The sequence below is a fragment of the Sinocyclocheilus grahami genome, unplaced genomic scaffold, assembly GCF_001515645.1.
Source record: "Sinocyclocheilus grahami isolate Dianchi unplaced genomic scaffold, SAMN03320097.WGS_v1.1 scaffold267.1, whole genome shotgun sequence".
NCBI lineage: Eukaryota > Metazoa > Chordata > Actinopteri > Cypriniformes > Cyprinidae > Sinocyclocheilus > Sinocyclocheilus grahami.
Window position 1 is genome coordinate 546,687 of NW_015505446.1, and position 18,715 is coordinate 565,401.

The following is an 18,715-nucleotide window of genomic DNA, read 5'->3' on the forward strand; positions in this document are numbered from 1 at the left end:
AGTGTATGTATTCATGTTGGTTTCATATGGTTTTGAAGAACTTCTATATCATTTTCAACAAATTTTAATTAAATTAAAAAAAAAAAAAAGTAAAAAGCAAAAACATACTTTCAGAGTGCAGAGTTAAAAACAGAGTGCATACAATCATTATTCTTTTTTAAATTAACAAAAATATATTTCATGATAAAAAATTAACTTTGTCTTGTCATAATGTCAGATTTGTATTTCATAATACAAAAATCTTTTAAAAATGAACCTGAATCCAGAAATTAAAGACATGCACATCATGTGTGGGATGTAAAGGAATGTTATGAATCGTATTTCTAACATATTTCAGAATAAGTTATTTCAGACACAAAATGAGCATTGAGCCACCACTTTCTTCTGTGCAACATAAAAGATATTTTGAGAAATGTCAGTGTTTTTTTTTTTCTCTCTCCATACAATGGACGTTAATGTAACAATAATGTTCACGTCATATGATCTGTTCTGCAGAAGAAAGAAAATCATACAGGTTTGAAACGACATGAGGGTGAGTAAAATAATGATAATTTTTTTTTTTTTTTTTTAAAGACAAGTGATGTGACATGTGGCCAAGTATGGTGACCCATACTCGGAATTAGTGCTCTGCATTTATCCCATCCAAAGTGCACACACACAGCAGTGAACACACACACACCGTGAACACACACCCGGAGCAGTGGGCAGCCATTTATGCTGCGGCACCCGGGGAACTGTCCCTTTAAGTCAACCATCCCAATAGCAAACACACACAAAAAAACAAAACACATAACAACATGCTAAAAACCACTCTGAACACCTTAGCAACAGGAACAAAGTATAGCTACCAATGGAATACAGCTGGATTTCCCATATCAAAGATGTGGGCTTCATCTCTGTGGTTACATTTGTACCACCGTATTTGCATTTGCAGGGACTACACCGCAAAAAAATGGCTTATATACTTAGTATTTTTGTCTTGTTTCTAGTCAAAATATCAAAAATTCTTAAATCAAGATACTTTGACTAGATAAGCCAAATGACTTAAGATATTTGGTCTTGTTTCAATGGGGAAAAAAACTAAATTAAGTGCATTTTGCTTAAAAAAAAGGGTAAAATGATCTGCCAGTGGGGTAAGTAAAATATTCTTAAAACAAGAGTATTTTACTTACACCACTGGCAGATCATTTTACCGGTTTTAAGCAAAATGCACTTAATTTAGTTTTTTACCCCTGGAAACAAGTGTAGTAGCCAGTCTTTTCTTAGACTAAACTTAACTTGATGCGTCTTTGGTGTCAAGGGTAATACAAAATGGTATATCATTTTAATTCAGTTATGACATTTCATACACTTACAAAAGGTACAATGGTGTTACCATGTTTCTTGACATTGCCACCAAAACCATGATGGTAACACTGGTATCATTTGAAGTACCTTAGAATCATTAGATCAACTGTTCTCAACCAGAGGACAGGTGACCATTCGACAGTAGCCTGTTCTCTTGCTCCTCAGGAAAAGTGTTTTGTCTAACAGAAGTTCATCATGGAAATGTAAAGCTGATGATTGTCCAATGCAAAACAAAACTTAAGCTCCTTGCCGAAGTGAACCTTGCGCTATGTCTTGCATATGTGAGGTTTGTACAACTTCAGCTAGGCCCACATGGAATCTGTGGCCACACACAAAAAAAAGATCCTACAGAAAGAAGATACTTGAGGTAACATTCGGGGTTCCTTTTGGTCGGCACATTGGTAGAACCCTTTGGAGAACCTCTAGGCACACTTTCAAAATGGAGAGTCAGTAATGTTCTATAAGGAACGTACAGCCAGTTCCTTTAGTAACTCTAAAGAAAGTTTCTCCAGTGGCCCCTTTATAAAAGAAAGCCTTTTGGGGCACTTAAAATATATACTGAAGATCTCTCAGGACTCAAATCACATTTGAGGCACCTTTAAAGGTGGCTGGTGCTTCCCCGGAGGGTTCCTGCAATGAGGAACCAAAATGGTACCTCAAGTGTCTTTTCATTTCTGCATGCTCCATCTTGAGCAAAATCTTTAAGCAAAATATACTGTACGATGTGGTGTGACATAACCTAAACAAACCTTAAATCGTTTTCACTCTTGGTAAATCAATACTCTTTTAAAGCCCCAGTGTATAAAATTCCGGATGTTTAAACTGGTGTGACAACCTTGGTAACTATCCATAGTATGGAGACAAAGTGTTTAGGAACACCAGACTTCCTCCCATCTTATGAAGCAGAATCTCATGCTTGTGGAACCGAGGCCAGTGGCGGAGCAGGACGCCGGCAGTGGTCAGACTACAGCCCTGAGTGTGTGCGCGTCTACAGGAGAGTCCGACTGGAAGGATCTCACTCGGGTTGTGGGTACTTAATGACTGACTGCCGTGATTCTGTTCCACCTTGCAGCATGCTGTTCAACACCTCTCGTACATTTATGATGGCTTCAGAGCTGCAGTGGCTGTTGGGTACTGGGAGCATCTGCTGGTCCGTAGGGGAGGGAGAGATGCGCGACAACAAGGAAGATGATGAAGGTGGTGTGAGTGAGTGAGTGAAGTTGGACAAGGAAGAAGAGAAGGAATTTGACAAGACCATGGGTACCGACAAAGGTGCATCTGAGGAGGAAGAGGCAGGGACAGTCTGACTAGGGGGTGTTATAAAGGAGTTCAAAGACAGTATCATGTCTAACAGTTCTGTGTCCCGTGCTGAACTGCTTTCCTGTGTGGCCTGGCTCCCCTGCTGTGGTTGTTGCTGCTCTTGAATAAACACTTCAAGGTTAAAGTCATCCACCATAGGTTCGAGTTGCCTGGAGAGGTTGTCTACAGCCAGGTCAGCTTGAGTGCTAACTTGGGAGGAGGGCGAGGATCTTTGAACCGACAAGTCCAGGATTTCTTCCAAAGGGTATTTTATGGAAGGGAACGAGGGGAAGGAGATGTACGGAGTGGGTAAGCTGGCCAGGCTGGGATTTGGCAAAGATGAGGTGAACAAATTTTGGGAGAAAATCTCTTGCTGCTGACGCTGTGTCATCAGCCTCTGTTGCTCCTCAGCCTGACGCTGCTCCTGAGCTTGCTGCTCCTTCTCTCGATGTCGCTGCTTCACCTCTGCATCCATCCTCACCAACTCCTGACGTACCTTTGACATGCAGTTCTCTGGGATTTTAATACCTAGGTTGAAGAGAGAACATTGATTAAAAGATGCCGCCTTCTTTCAAACGACTGCAGTGGTTTTGTTGAACCTACAACCTTTTGGTTTGGAACTCCTCAGGAAGGGTTAACGGGTTGACTCACCAACTTGTTTGCTGCTGTCTTTGGTTTTGAGGCGGACAATTTGGAGAATGCTGGAATTGGTGATGTCAGCGACCACATCAGACACACGCTTCCAAACGCGGAGCAGAGCGCCACACAACATGTGATACTGACGCAATCGAGTACCCATTAAGCACTCCTGACCCTCCTCTACCTTCTTACACCTCCCGTTCCTGCAGGAAACATGAATACACGTTAAATCCTCTGAGCTCAGTTTGACTAGTACGAAGTCAGAAGTCTGGAAGGTTTTCTCACCAGTTAGCATGGCTACATTTCCTGAAGGAGAACGTGAACTGGTTTTCCCAGCTATCTTGTGCCTCCTCTGGAGTGACCTGAAGCAAGGGGAGAAAACATCACTTAAAAACAGTGTCTTCAACCTATATTGCTCACTAGATGGCAGCAGAGACGTTTTCCACACAGCAGGGTCTGATCATTACATTTATGATGAAGAGTTTGAACACACCTTGTGGTATTTTTGTTGAAGGTTATCAAGGCTTTCCGTTTGGGCCTGCTTGCCGATGTTTGGTTTGTAGATGATCATGTTGTGCTCCTGGCCCTGCACGGCTAGCAGCACGCATGGATAGTTACCTCTCAACTGCAAATGAGACAGGCACAAACATGTTCAACTGCAGAGTCAACATCAGACAACTACGGAAGAACTCTAATGACACATGAACCCTCCTTCACCCCTGAACTGAAAGGTTCTTCCAAGGAACCATCTTTTCTGTGTTACTACAAGGAAACTACATGCAAATGTGGAAAGATGAGCTTTTTTGCTCATATACTCACTTTATGGGATAAATAGAAGCCTTCATCCGGGTTACTGAGAGTTTGGGCCTTCTGGAAAGCCTCCAACCATGCCATACCTCTATCTACACTTATCTGTGCAACAAAACAAACAGTTCTGTCAGAGATAATGCTTGTCAGACATGTCCACAATGGTTGGAGCTATGACTGGATCCCAAATTTATGAGAAAAAGGTATCGCAGTGTGGTTTATTCTCGGTCAAGGAACTGCTTACAGTAATGGCTGTTAAACCAGTCCTCATTGCATAAGCTGTAAAAATAAACTTTGCTCTTGGTGGAAGGGATGATTAGAATGTTTTGTAGTGTATGTCACACATGAAACTCGTGTGCCTTAGGCATATTTTCTGAGCTCTGCCATTAAAGAGCTGTTTTATTTGAACCTCTGCTTCTACTTTTTAAAAAAAAAAACTGACCTTATATAGGATAACTTGACCATCTTGAGGGTTTCCCGCCGTTAGAAACTTCTCCTGTGTTTCCTCATAAATCTGGTCATTTCCTGGTGCCAGATCTGAGAGAAAGCAGAAATCTTCATGTTGTCATCTAAGCAGATTAATGCAACTTAAATTACCACACCAACAAGAAGAAGTGCTGCTTACCCAGTATTCCCATATCATATTTGCCCTCTTTCTTGTCCTTTTCGATCAAGTAGTCGAAATTGTCCGTAAAATACTGGAAGAGGGAGTTCTGTTTGTGCACCTCCAGGCCCAGTATCCGGTTGAGGAACTTGGTGATATTGCAGTCTGAAACAACATGAAGTCACATGATGTAGGGAAATATGCGGATGTGTGTGATTAGCATGTGAAGAAACGTGTCAAGTGTGGACAAAACAGATAAGATATGCAATATGTCTCTTGTGGAAACCTTACCTTTTTCAGTGTTGATGCCCAAGCGTGAATTACTGCATAGCATGCCTACGTCCATCATACCGTGCTTCATGTCTAAGATTAGAAAGCATTGGTAGCTTTGGTGAGATTAAGGTTCTAGCTGATCCACATCTTAACAGAATAATGCACAGAACCGGTTTACCTCTAAAGAACATGGAATCGCCACCAGGATAGTCATTTGGAGGGAGTACCTTGCTTTCAATCTGACCAAGGATGGCTTTGGTAATCTTATCTAGAGCTTTGGTGCCATACTATGAGGAACAGCCAAAACAGACCACGGGTTAGTCCATGATTTATCTGAGTATTTTTAGCAGTCATTGTTCTATATCAAACAGTTACTCACTTTATTTTCAAAGTTGTACTTGCTCAGGTCTCTAGACTCTGTGGCCCTCCTGTCACCATGAGTCAGAGCTCCCTGTGAAAAGCAAACACATAGGTTAGGAATGTCAGGACCAAAGTAGTGATTTGAACGTATTACATCTTGTAAAAAGGGGAATAATAGGTGCCCTTTAATTATATAACATGTAAATGCAAGCAGAAACGTGTAATAAAATATGTGACCCTGCACCACAAAACCAGTCTTAAGTCGCTGGGGTATATTTATAGCAATAGCCAAAAATACATTGTATGGGTCAAAATTATAGATTTTTCTTTTATGCCAAAAATCATTAGGATATTAAGTAAAGATCATGTTCCATGAAGATATTTTGTAAATTTCCTACCGTAAATATATCAAAACTTAAATTTTGATTGGTAATATGGATTGCTAAGGACTTCATTTGGATAACTTTAAAGGCAATTTTCTCAATATAGTTGTATCTCGACCAAATATTGTCCATACATAAACCATACATCAATGGAAAGCTTATTTGTTCAGCTTTCAGATGATGTATAAATCTCAATTTTGAAAAATGTGTCATCAGCCTCTGTTGCTCCTCAGCCTGACGCTGCTCCTGAGCTTGCTGCTCCTTCTCTCGATGTCGCTGCTTCACCTCTGCATCCATCCTCACCAACTCCTGACGTACCTTTGACATGCAGTTCTCTGGGATTTTAATACCTAGGTTGAAGAGAGAACATTGATTAAAAGATGCCGCCTTCTTTCAAACGACTGCAGTGGTTTTGTTGAACCTACAACCTTTTGGTTTGGAACTCCTCAGGAAGGGTTAACGGGTTGACTCACCAACTTGTTTGCTGCTGTCTTTGGTTTTGAGGCGGACAATTTGGAGAATGCTGGAATTGGTGATGTCAGCGACCACATCAGACACACGCTTCCAAACGCGGAGCAGAGCGCCACACAACATGTGATACTGACGCAATCGAGTACCCATTAAGCACTCCTGACCCTCCTCTACCTTCTTACACCTCCCGTTCCTGCAGGAAACATGAATACACGTTAAATCCTCTGAGCTCAGTTTGACTAGTACGAAGTCAGAAGTCTGGAAGGTTTTCTCACCAGTTAGCATGGCTACATTTCCTGAAGGAGAACGTGAACTGGTTTTCCCAGCTATCTTGTGCCTCCTCTGGAGTGACCTGAAGCAAGGGGAGAAAACATCACTTAAAAACAGTGTCTTCAACCTATATTGCTCACTAGATGGCAGCAGAGACGTTTTCCACACAGCAGGGTCTGATCATTACATTTATGATGAAGAGTTTGAACACACCTTGTGGTATTTTTGTTGAAGGTTATCAAGGCTTTCCGTTTGGGCCTGCTTGCCGATGTTTGGTTTGTAGATGATCATGTTGTGCTCCTGGCCCTGCACGGCTAGCAGCACGCATGGATAGTTACCTCTCAACTGCAAATGAGACAGGCACAAACATGTTCAACTGCAGAGTCAACATCAGACAACTACGGAAGAACTCTAATGACACATGAACCCTCCTTCACCCCTGAACTGAAAGGTTCTTCCAAGGAACCATCTTTTCTGTGTTACTACAAGGAAACTACATGCAAATGTGGAAAGATGAGCTTTTTTGCTCATATACTCACTTTATGGGATAAATAGAAGCCTTCATCCGGGTTACTGAGAGTTTGGGCCTTCTGGAAAGCCTCCAACCATGCCATACCTCTATCTACACTTATCTGTGCAACAAAACAAACAGTTCTGTCAGAGATAATGCTTGTCAGACATGTCCACAATGGTTGGAGCTATGACTGGATCCCAAATTTATGAGAAAAAGGTATCGCAGTGTGGTTTATTCTCGGTCAAGGAACTGCTTACAGTAATGGCTGTTAAACCAGTCCTCATTGCATAAGCTGTAAAAATAAACTTTGCTCTTGGTGGAAGGGATGATTAGAATGTTTTGTAGTGTATGTCACACATGAAACTCGTGTGCCTTAGGCATATTTTCTGAGCTCTGCCATTAAAGAGCTGTTTTATTTGAACCTCTGCTTCTACTTTTTAAAAAAAAAAACTGACCTTATATAGGATAACTTGACCATCTTGAGGGTTTCCCGCCGTTAGAAACTTCTCCTGTGTTTCCTCATAAATCTGGTCATTTCCTGGTGCCAGATCTGAGAGAAAGCAGAAATCTTCATGTTGTCATCTAAGCAGATTAATGCAACTTAAATTACCACACCAACAAGAAGAAGTGCTGCTTACCCAGTATTCCCATATCATATTTGCCCTCTTTCTTGTCCTTTTCGATCAAGTAGTCGAAATTGTCCGTAAAATACTGGAAGAGGGAGTTCTGTTTGTGCACCTCCAGGCCCAGTATCCGGTTGAGGAACTTGGTGATATTGCAGTCTGAAACAACATGAAGTCACATGATGTAGGGAAATATGCGGATGTGTGTGATTAGCATGTGAAGAAACGTGTCAAGTGTGGACAAAACAGATAAGATATGCAATATGTCTCTTGTGGAAACCTTACCTTTTTCAGTGTTGATGCCCAAGCGTGAATTACTGCATAGCATGCCTACGTCCATCATACCGTGCTTCATGTCTAAGATTAGAAAGCATTGGTAGCTTTGGTGAGATTAAGGTTCTAGCTGATCCACATCTTAACAGAATAATGCACAGAACCGGTTTACCTCTAAAGAACATGGAATCGCCACCAGGATAGTCATTTGGAGGGAGTACCTTGCTTTCAATCTGACCAAGGATGGCTTTGGTAATCTTATCTAGAGCTTTGGTGCCATACTATGAGGAACAGCCAAAACAGACCACGGGTTAGTCCATGATTTATCTGAGTATTTTTAGCAGTCATTGTTCTATATCAAACAGTTACTCACTTTATTTTCAAAGTTGTACTTGCTCAGGTCTCTAGACTCTGTGGCCCTCCTGTCACCATGAGTCAGAGCTCCCTGTGAAAAGCAAACACATAGGTTAGGAATGTCAGGACCAAAGTAGTGATTTGAACGTATTACATCTTGTAAAAAGGGGAATAATAGGTGCCCTTTAATTATATAACATGTAAATGCAAGCAGAAACGTGTAATAAAATATGTGACCCTGCACCACAAAACCAGTCTTAAGTCGCTGGGGTATATTTATAGCAATAGCCAAAAATACATTGTATGGGTCAAAATTATAGATTTTTCTTTTATGCCAAAAATCATTAGGATATTAAGTAAAGATCATGTTCCATGAAGATATTTTGTAAATTTCCTACCGTAAATATATCAAAACTTAAATTTTGATTGGTAATATGGATTGCTAAGGACTTCATTTGGATAACTTTAAAGGCAATTTTCTCAATATAGTTGTATCTCGACCAAATATTGTCCATACATAAACCATACATCAATGGAAAGCTTATTTGTTCAGCTTTCAGATGATGTATAAATCTCAATTTTGAAAAATTGACACTTGTGGTACAGGGTCACATATATGTAATTAAAATTTTTAAAGTACTGAGAAATGGAAAACAAACTAGAAGTTAGCATGTCAAGGACGCACCAAGCTCTCCAGCCTTTTTGCCACGATGGACGCAAATCGTCGCTCGCCTGCCAGTTCGGAGATTAGGAAGATGTACTCCGGTGCCGTGACCTGATTTGAACGATGAGTACGACCTGAGGAACAGAAAGTTTTATCAGCTAGCTGTTTTGGTACAGTGACGCACTTTATGGGAAGAGAGCTTTGATGACCAGGTTAGAGGCTGTGGAATTATTGACGCCATGTTGGGTGTTGACAGTGTAACCACTTTTCAACAGCATCAAAGCACGTGTGATCTAGCCTGGAGCTGGTAGACTGTCCCACTTAGAGTAGACAAAATAACTAGTGCATGGCCACAAACTTAATAGGTAGACATAAGGCAATGCTGCCGACTCACCAAACTGCTGGATGGCCCTGTCTGCACTCCAAGGCAGCTCCAGGGTCATGTGAACCCTCCGACACTGATTCTTCACCCTTCTGTCAGCTTGAAGTGAAATCCCAGAACTGGCCGCTTCTGATATGATGGCTACCAACTGAAGGGAGCAAAGCAGAGTGTTACTGGATGGACCAAAGGAATCGGAGCCGAAAGGTTAGTGATTTTCTTTCTGAGATTTACCTTCTCTCCATTCATGAAGCGATCTTTCTCTTTGATGTTGATTTGGTCGATAGTGTGGCCCTGCTCAGCGCGAGACTCATATTGGACGCTGCTGTCAGACCGACGCACCACTCTGCCTTTACGTCCCGTCATCTGGGCGCATAGACATATAAGATGTTTAGCACCTGGACACAACCTTGTTTTTGAAGTGTAACTATACTTGGACTATTAAAATAAATACATAAATAATGACCTCTGATACTTGTTCTGGACCTCCAAATTTATCAATGAGCTCATCCAGTGTGTTAAGAGGTAGTTCTTTTCCCAGCTCAGCGATCTTGTTGAGAAGCCCTTGTTTCATCTCCTCTAACCGTGCTAAGAAAGGGTGAAAGCGAAAATCAATTGCTTATGTTTACTTCAAAGGTGCTGTAAGTGACTTTTTGGGGGAAATCATCAGGATGCATGGAGATAATATGAGTTGCACCATATAATACACAGTCAACATACCCATTTGGTAGCTGGTTTGATTGACAAAGATGACATCGTCAGTGTTGTCTTGGACTGAGTCTGGCGAGGAGTTGGAGTCGCTGTCCATGGCGTCAGACTCGGTGCTGCTGTCATCGCTGATGTTGATCACTACCGTTACATCAGTAATCTGTCGGGGTTGCTTTGGCTGCCGTGCCCGTGGCTTACCTGCGCAAGAACGTTCAATTAAACAATGAACCATGTATGGACAGTGATACTAACTCACGACACGACTCACGTTTCCTCTTGTTCCCAGCTCCTTTTTCTCTTCTCTGCTTCTCTGACGGAAAGTGTTTGAGGACCAGAGACTGAAACACACCCCTGAGGAACACACAAACACATCATTGTGTCAATAAGTCGACTAGAAGAGGTGTTTTTGTGTAATGGCCAATAGCTTAAGGAAGTGGTTATTATCAGATGACACTAGGTTTCAGAATGATACACGGCCTGTGAGATGACCACAGTAACATATTGAGAAACCTTTCTATCATTGTGAAACTGCAAGAAGTAGAAGTAGTCATAAGGTGGCCGCATATTTTAGAAAGGTTTCAATGATGCCCAAAATTCACTTACTCGGCAGCAGACACAAATCTGTCCAAGTGTCCGTCGTTTTCATCAAGGACTTCTCTGGTTCGAGCCTCACCTGTTGACTGTAGCCCTATCACGACACACTAGAGAGAGGGAAAAAAAACTGTAAAATGCCGTAGCAACAAATAATAATGAGAGAGAGTTCAGGGTCGCTGATCTGACTGACCTTCCCTGCTTCCAACTCTTTTTTGGCCAGTTCCACCAGGCAGCGCACCTTGGCAGCGATACAGAGGTATTTAAAGAAACGCTGGTGGGATGACCAAAACTGACCCCACAGGGATTTCCTGGAGCTCATGCAGAGTTCGTCAGCGGCCTGCATGAACACGGCCAAAGCTTCCGCCCACTGCAAAGGAGATATCAGATATATGTGTCAGATGTATGTACACAGCAAAATAACACATTTACAGACCAATTTAGATGGTACTTCATTTAAAGGGATAGTTCATTCAAAAATTTAAATTCGGTCATCATTTAGTCACCATCATGTTGTTCCAAACCCATACATCCTGGTAACTCTTTTTCATATACTGAAAGTGAATGGGGACTGAAGATGTTAAGCTTCAAAATGACAAAAATGCACCTTTAAAAGTCCCCTGAAATGCTTAGAAACATGCAGGGTTACTCTATGTGTTGACGTCATTTTAACTGAAACAGGAAGACATGGCGGGACATATCAAGCTGCCCCGCCCCTTTTTAAAATAGCCAATAGCGTTCGTTTATATCACAGCTTGGGCTAGAGCCGTTCAGAGCCGTTGAGCTCTGTAAAGCCGCATTTGACAGGGTATGCCAGCCACAATCTCATCCATCTTGCTATAAAATATAGCATTCTGTGTAGAATTCAAATAGCTCCAATACATTTTGTGGTCTGCGCTGACTCCCGCATGTGATCCACTCGTGCTATCGTGTCTGGTGGTTAGCGTGACACAGCGCGAAACCAGACTTTTTTTTTCCTCAATGGAAAGCGTATTTACACTGTTTGAATCGTTCCCTGTCCCCTATATAGTGCACTACGTGCCATTCACTGTACAGAAAATACTAATTCTGTGGACAAGTGACCGATTTCAGCCACGGCTTCAGCGTCTATTTTATAGTGTAGGGGGTGGGCGCTTCGGATTCTAGAGAGCATTTGATTGGACAAAGTTTGATGAGAAGCTGAAATACGATGTGACGTCAAAAGAATTGTTGAGCCGTTTTGGCGGAAATGACGAACTGCAAGCTTTGAATGCTTATATATCTTCTAAATGCGAATTTTGTCACTGTTTTGGAGCACACTGCCTTATAGATAACCTTAAGACCAACATGTTGATACTAACACCCAAAAAACTTTAATTTTGATTTCATGGGGACTTTAAATTATCGTAGTAATGGTTAATTTTCCCATTGCACGGTATTCAATGTCTTTATGAAGACTGGGAATATCTAGTCAGAGTGATATTGGCTACTTGATATTTTGGGACTTGACAGCACTAGTCCATATTCTCTTCCATTTTATGGAAAAGGTCATCCTGAATATTCTTTAAAAATTCAGGTTTAGATGTCAATTAAAATTTTTGGGTGAACTATTTTAATTATATATATATATATATATATATTTAGATTATATATATATATATATATATATATATATATATATATATATATATATATATATTTTTATATATATATATATATATATATATATATATATATATATATATAATTTTAAATAAAATTTCTGAAGATGGTTCTGTTCAGCGCTTTGTACCTACTGAATAACAGGAGATGTCTTTAACAAATATTATATTCAAATACTTGTTTTCAACATGTACACTACCATTCAAAAGTTTGTGGTCAGTACAATTTTTTCAAAATCCCCAAAAAAACGCTTTCACAAACACATTAAGCAGTACAACTGTTTTCAACATTGATAACAATAAGAAATGTTTCTTGACCAAATCAGCACATTATGATAATATGATCATAATATCATAATATTATTTCTGAAGGTTCATGTGACAATGAAGTCTGAAGTAATAGCTGCTGAAAATTCAGCTTTGCCATCACAGGAATAAATTACATTTTAAAATATATTAAAAGATAAAACAGTTATTTTAAATAGTAATATTTACAATAATACTGTTTTTAAACTGTATTTTTGATCAAATAATTGGTGAGCATAAAAAATATTTTGAACGGTAGTGTGCAATCAACAAAGCATAGTCTTTCTTTACTTTAAAGTCTTAAAAAAAATCCTTTGACCAACAGGACTAACCACTAACACACATTAAAGTAGAAGTGAGGGGAATGGCTTGGATTTTAGGGATTCTTCTCATAACTCACAAGTTTAGCAGCTTTGTTGTACACAAGTTTGAAATCATCATCCAAGCTGATCTCTTCTATGCGGAATGAGACTCCTGAGAAGCTGAGTTGGCGTGCAATGTACATCCCGCTGACCTTCATATCCATTGCGACGATCTCCATGGCCCCCACGCCCCTATAAATGAAGAGTACATTCAGATTACATATCCATAAAGGACTGTTTTCATATTTGCCAGCCAACAAATTCATGCTCCTCTGCAAACCTCTTCTCAATGGCGTGGAGGAAGTCGTCAAAGGTTCTGAAGGGGGTTCCCTCTCCCCAGATCCCCAGACGGCTCATATAGATCATGTTCTTTGGCTCCGAGGCACCTGTGGCACTGGCATACACCACTCTGGCCAATGGCAACTTGTTCTGCAGATCCAGCACGGCCTTGCCCATCTTTGTGGATGTTGCATTTTTGGCTTTGTGGCATTCGTCAAATATGATCTAAAGGAAGCCTACTGTCAAGGGCAAAACCAGCTTCATTGTTCACCCTCTTTTTTTTTTCTCTGAGGTTTATAAAAATAAATAAATAAATAAAGTCCTACCGGGGTCAGAAACAGACCCCCAAAGAAGTTGCAATGGGGCAAACAGAAGAAAATAAAACGTTTTTACAAAATTTATTTTAACTGTAAGAACTAAAATTTTGTTAAAGTAACATGAACTTAACAAACATTATACATATTTATATATAAAAAAAAATATATAAAAAAAATAAAATTATATATATATATATATATATAAAAATGCTGAAAATGAAATTTTAATGCTGGTTAGAAAAATATGGTCATATTTCTTTAATATTTTATATATAATAATATATAAAAAAGATTATATATTAATATTATTATAAATTATTATTAATAATTATTACAATTATTACAAATGTTTTCAAGATTTGTATTTCATCTTCAGTTTAATACAGAATACATAATTGTAATAAATATTTATATTTTAATATATTATCGAAAGTGAAAGTGACATGACATGTGGCCAAGTATGGTGACCCATGCTCGGAATTAGTGCTCTGAATTTATCCCATCCAAAGTGCACACACACAGCAGTGAACACACACACACCGTGAACACACACCCGGGGCAGTGGGCAGTCATTTTTTTGCTGCGGCGCCCGGGGAGCAGTTGGGGGTTTGGTGCCTTGCTCAAGGGCACCTCAGTCGTGGTATTGAAGGTGGGAGAGAGCGCTGTACATTCACTCCCCTCACCTACAATCCCTGCCGGTACGACTCTCTAACCATTAGGCCACGATTATTGTGATAACATTTAATTTTTAATCTTGCTTTAATTTTGGAAAAGTGTTTTTCAAAGGGTTTAAGGCAACACAGAGTTAGAAACCCCCTGCCAACAAAAACTATTTTATGCACATAGAAGGTAAAGGATACAACTCCATCAAAACCCGGCTCACACCAGTCTAGGATCTGCTTCAGACGCGTTCGGTGTTGGCCGCCTGCCTGACTCTCCCCAATTAGTGCTGAGTAGGTGGCAAACAGGACTCCTTCTGAGGTAGCTGTGTCTCCGTACTTTATCTGCATGGAAAACAGTTTCAGTTAGCCATGTTGAGAAACGCTACGGGGAAAGCCTGTGAGAATTTGCTACACTGGAAACGTGATCTCCGTTAACAGGGCTGCTGTATTGAGCTGCAGAGTAATAGTGACCTTATTCAAGGCATGCACTTGTATATTGGGTGCATGGATGTCTTGGAGATCTCTCTCTGCGTCATATTTCAGGTCATTGGAGACGCTGAACCTGGAGGAGAGATGAGGAGGATAAGGCAACGTATCTAGAGTCGGTGTTTGATATGGAGTTTTGTAGGTCTTGATGGATCTGGAGATCGCTTACCATAGTGCTTTCTTCCTTCCCTTTAAGTAGTTTTCTTGAATGATGCCAGCCACTGTGCGGCCTTTGCCAACTCCAGCGCCGTCCCCTATGAGGAAGCCGGCCCGCTGGTTGTTCTGGAGAATCACTTCATGTTGCTGTAGAGTGTTATAAAAAAGTCAATATTAATGGTCTGTTAATGACGAGAAAGTATAAAATATTTGCAAACAATCAGTGGGATGCTGAATTTACTACGTCTTTATGATGGAACTACAGGGATGTTTGTGAGATTATGACAGAAATGCCGATGCTGAATTGAATGAAAGTGTATAACTTTTTAAAATGTAATCTAAAATTAAAGGTGCACTAAGCAATATTTGAAAAACGCTTTTGACCACAGTGTCGGACTCAGTCCCAAAACACACCCGTGTCTAGTGATGATAGGGAGAAGAGAGCGCTCAGTGAGTGCACAGGATGGATATTAGCAGATCGACTATAGAAAGAGAGATGGCAGATAAAAAAAATAAATTAAAAAATAAGAGAAGAAATTTTGGAGGAACAAAACATTAAAAAGAAGGGTTACGATCAGGCAAGAGGTAGGACCCGCGTAAATATTGGCACAGCTTTCCAGCAGTGGACAGAACTCAAAGAGCGGTAAAGGCCTGGAATCGGACGCGTGGTTGCTTTGTTTCTTCTTGATAGGTGAGTTACGTGGTTTTTGCTTTGTTTCACACAACTAATCTGTGTTAGCTTTTGCTTGAATATGCTGCGTAGGCATAGGAGATTCCACCATCGTCACTGCCAGGGTTGTGTACGTACATGTGGTGCGGAGTTATCAAAATAGGGACAAGGTCCTGTTGGGGTATGGCCATGTTTGTTTTGGTGCTTCCAAATATCAACATCGTTTGGCAAAATTCACTTAGTGCACCTTTAAGTATAAAAAAACTTTGTAGCTGATTATATCAAAATAATTAAATATGTTTGTTTTAATTAAATGCTTTTATTGTTTTAATTAATTATTCCAAATTATTAACATAGACATTGAAAATGTCATAAAGTCTCAGTAGGTAGCTTATAGTAAATAAGGTCGGTCATAAAAGTTTTGCCAGACAAATAAGGTTGGGAAACTTTTAAATGAGACAATAAATAATGAAACAAAACAACAAATGAATAATACAATAAATAAAACAAATAACACAATAAAACATAAATAAATAAAAATTAATGCAGGATCTGAACAATTTAAAAATGGTTTGTAAATAGGCTCAGAGTTAAACAATAAATAAATAAAAACAAAATATATATAAAAAAATACAATAAATAAAACAAATAAAGCAATAAATAAACAAATAACTCGATTATGCAGGATCTAAACAATTTAAAAGTTGTTTGTAATCAGCCTCTAAATAAATAAATAAATATTTTTTTAACACAGTATATTTTGGACACGATATTATAGAGTTCAGTCCGTTGTTTTCTTTTAAAGTTTTGTTGTGCATGTTGTTTAACTAAGTGGGAGAAGAAAGGCAAAGCTGGTCAGGGGTACCTGGCAGGCGTAAATAATGGCCTCCAGCTGCAAGGCAGAGAGCAGGCCTCCGTTTATGGTGGTCTCTGGGATGGACAGGGTGTAGGTGATATCTGGAGGAGGTACGCTGGATAAAGTGTTGGTCTCCACCACTCGGTCTGGGTGAGATATTCCTATCTTGGCTGAGACAGCAATACAGAGAGCGAAAACAATATGAATCTTCCAGTATGACATTAATAGCCATAAAATGTGTGCATAAAAGCAAGCAACGCTAACATTTAGAGGGCCTGTAGTCTGCATAGGTGTCAACATGACCCAACTCTTCTGTCTCCTCCACCTCGACTTCCTCTTCCTCTTCTGGCTGTGTTTGGGGTCTCTGTGTAAACACGTGATAAGATTAAGAAAGAGAAAGACAGTTTGACTTTACAGAGACCTTAAAATCTTTCTTACATGTTAAAGAAATTATACTTATATTTTAGTAAAAATATATTTGTATTTTTATTATTACATTTTTATGTTTTTATTTAAAAATCATTTATTTAAACACAATAAAAATATTGTGAATAAAAAATATATTTTTATTATTTAATAGTATTTTATTACTATTATTATATATCATTATTAAGAGCAATTAACAACTGTTGATTGGGAGTTACCTGATAACCTCCAATGGGTGGTGTATTAATGATAGCAGTGATGTCATCCAACGAGTTTAAACCTTGAAACCTGTTAGAATTCAACTGAGGAGGAAAAAGAAAAACAAAGAGATTGAAAGAAAAAGTTAAAGCTAACAGAAAAATCACATGCTTTACTATCAGAGCGGGAACAATGTTTATGGGTGTGTCACTCACAGGTGTGGTTTCTCGAAAATAATATTCACCACAAATGCCAAAAACTACTGTAAACAATTGGTTAAGTTCAACATTAGCATTTCAAGTAAAGTGAAGTGTGGCCGAGTATGGTGACCCATATTCAGAATTTGTGCTCTGCATTTAACCCATCCAAGTGCATACACACAGCAGTGAACACACACACAGAGCAGTGGGCAGCAATATTGCTGCGGCACCCGGGGAGCAGTTGGGGGTTCGGTGCCTTGCTCAAGGGTCTCACCTCAGTCGTGGTATTAAAGGTGGAAGAGAGTGCTGGTTATTCACTCCCCCTACCGACAATTCCTGCCAGACCTGAGAATCAATCCCGCAACCTTTGGGTTACAAGTCTGACTCTCTAACCATTAGGCCACGACTGGAATAAAATGCATTTGCTGTCAGGAATTAGCCTCACCTCTTGGACTGATGCTGGTGATGTTTTAATGTCCCATATCGTGGGCACATTGGGAGGCATTTCAGTGTTGATTAAGTTGTTAACGGTGTATTCGGATAAAGAGTCGGTCGGAGGGGAGAAGATCGACAGATCATCCAGACCAGAGAGGTCCTGAGAGAAAAGAAAACGAGAACAATTTTACCAGTCACTTTTTTACTTCCTGACCTGTACTGCAAAAGGTTACAGAGAAAATAAGGGCATAGTCATGAAAATAGTGAAAATTTAAGAAAAGAAAAAAAAAAGGGTCCATTGTTGGTCAGTAACGTAGCGATATATGAAGCATAGCTCAGCATGGCAAATTCATGTGAGCAACATGAGCGAATGATTGGATTTCATCCGCAAAATTTCGATCAGCAATGGTAAATGTGAGCGCACTTTAAGAAAAAAACTTCTTAAGATATCTGGATATGAAACAAATGTTAATGCCAGATTTGAATGTGGTGGAGATTGTGGGACAAATTATAATGTTTAAACTGGATAATTCATCCGGTGTAGATGACCATAAAGAACCGTATGCACAAGAGTTCAGATTAGAGATAGCTGAGAGATATACGCACAGTAAATATTCCCTGAACCACTGAACCCACAATCTAATTAAACACAGAGCAGATGAAGTGCAGATGGTACGTCACACGCAACACTACAGTATTATGCTTTGGCTGTGAAGGACAATGCACTCAGTTAATCAGAGGCTTTTGTAGTAAAAGAGTGTGTGCTCGCTATTGGAATATATGAGGGATCTGAAGGGGCTCGAGACGCTCTTTGCACAGCCAAGATTTTCCAAGAACTCTTCACTGTTCGAGGAAAACCAGCGAGCGGTAAACAACCAGGAACTGGTGGGTGGCCAGGGGCTGTGGTATTTGATCCATTTCATTAATAAGAGCCATTTTTCAGTGTTAAGAAGAAAAGTTAGTCAGATTGAGGTTGACCTCAAAATGAGCTGTTTACAATCTAAAATATATTCAAATTCAGGGTTGTACTGATACAATCATATATCACAATGCTTTAGATCCTTGTATTCTTTGTGCATTCAAGTGCATAGAAGCTGTTAGTGTGAACTGCTGAATCAGAGCTGCAACGAAACATGACTTTTTGCAACATGGAAGGTGTGTGT

At 39.8% G+C, this 18,715-nt stretch overlaps 1 protein-coding gene across 3 annotated transcripts in view; it reads right to left on the reverse strand.

Annotated features, from left to right (window-relative positions):
• Window positions 1–1,487: 1,487 nt before the first annotated feature.
• The window catches only part of LOC107599449 (protein strawberry notch homolog 2-like), a 45,799-nt gene continuing 28,571 nt past the window's right edge, over window positions 1,488–18,715 (reverse strand). For 2 of the 3 annotated variants that reach the window (XM_016291038.1, XM_016291040.1), the window contains 28 exons: window positions 17,563–17,712; window positions 16,938–17,021; window positions 16,558–16,657; window positions 16,303–16,463; window positions 14,781–14,914; window positions 14,597–14,687; window positions 14,324–14,467; window positions 13,148–13,371; window positions 12,906–13,059; window positions 10,753–10,929; window positions 10,572–10,669; window positions 10,237–10,319; window positions 9,981–10,166; window positions 9,727–9,848; window positions 9,495–9,626; window positions 9,276–9,411; window positions 8,903–9,015; window positions 8,237–8,308; window positions 8,036–8,144; window positions 7,876–7,947; window positions 7,606–7,749; window positions 7,423–7,517; window positions 6,993–7,085; window positions 6,667–6,798; window positions 6,459–6,535; window positions 6,186–6,376; window positions 5,930–6,062; window positions 1,488–3,041 (listed from right to left, as the gene is read on the reverse strand). In XM_016291038.1, coding sequence (XP_016146524.1) covers window positions 2,363–3,041; window positions 5,930–6,062; window positions 6,186–6,376; window positions 6,459–6,535; window positions 6,667–6,798; window positions 6,993–7,085; window positions 7,423–7,517; window positions 7,606–7,749; window positions 7,876–7,947; window positions 8,036–8,144; window positions 8,237–8,308; window positions 8,903–9,015; window positions 9,276–9,411; window positions 9,495–9,626; window positions 9,727–9,848; window positions 9,981–10,166; window positions 10,237–10,319; window positions 10,572–10,669; window positions 10,753–10,929; window positions 12,906–13,059; window positions 13,148–13,371; window positions 14,324–14,467; window positions 14,597–14,687; window positions 14,781–14,914; window positions 16,303–16,463; window positions 16,558–16,657; window positions 16,938–17,021; window positions 17,563–17,712 — 4,086 coding nt within the window. In that variant the 3' untranslated portion in view covers window positions 1,488–2,362. The remainder of the gene's footprint in view (window positions 3,042–5,929; window positions 6,063–6,185; window positions 6,377–6,458; window positions 6,536–6,666; window positions 6,799–6,992; window positions 7,086–7,422; window positions 7,518–7,605; window positions 7,750–7,875; window positions 7,948–8,035; window positions 8,145–8,236; window positions 8,309–8,902; window positions 9,016–9,275; window positions 9,412–9,494; window positions 9,627–9,726; window positions 9,849–9,980; window positions 10,167–10,236; window positions 10,320–10,571; window positions 10,670–10,752; window positions 10,930–12,905; window positions 13,060–13,147; window positions 13,372–14,323; window positions 14,468–14,596; window positions 14,688–14,780; window positions 14,915–16,302; window positions 16,464–16,557; window positions 16,658–16,937; window positions 17,022–17,562; window positions 17,713–18,715) is intronic. The other variant, XM_016291039.1, reaches the window with a different exon arrangement.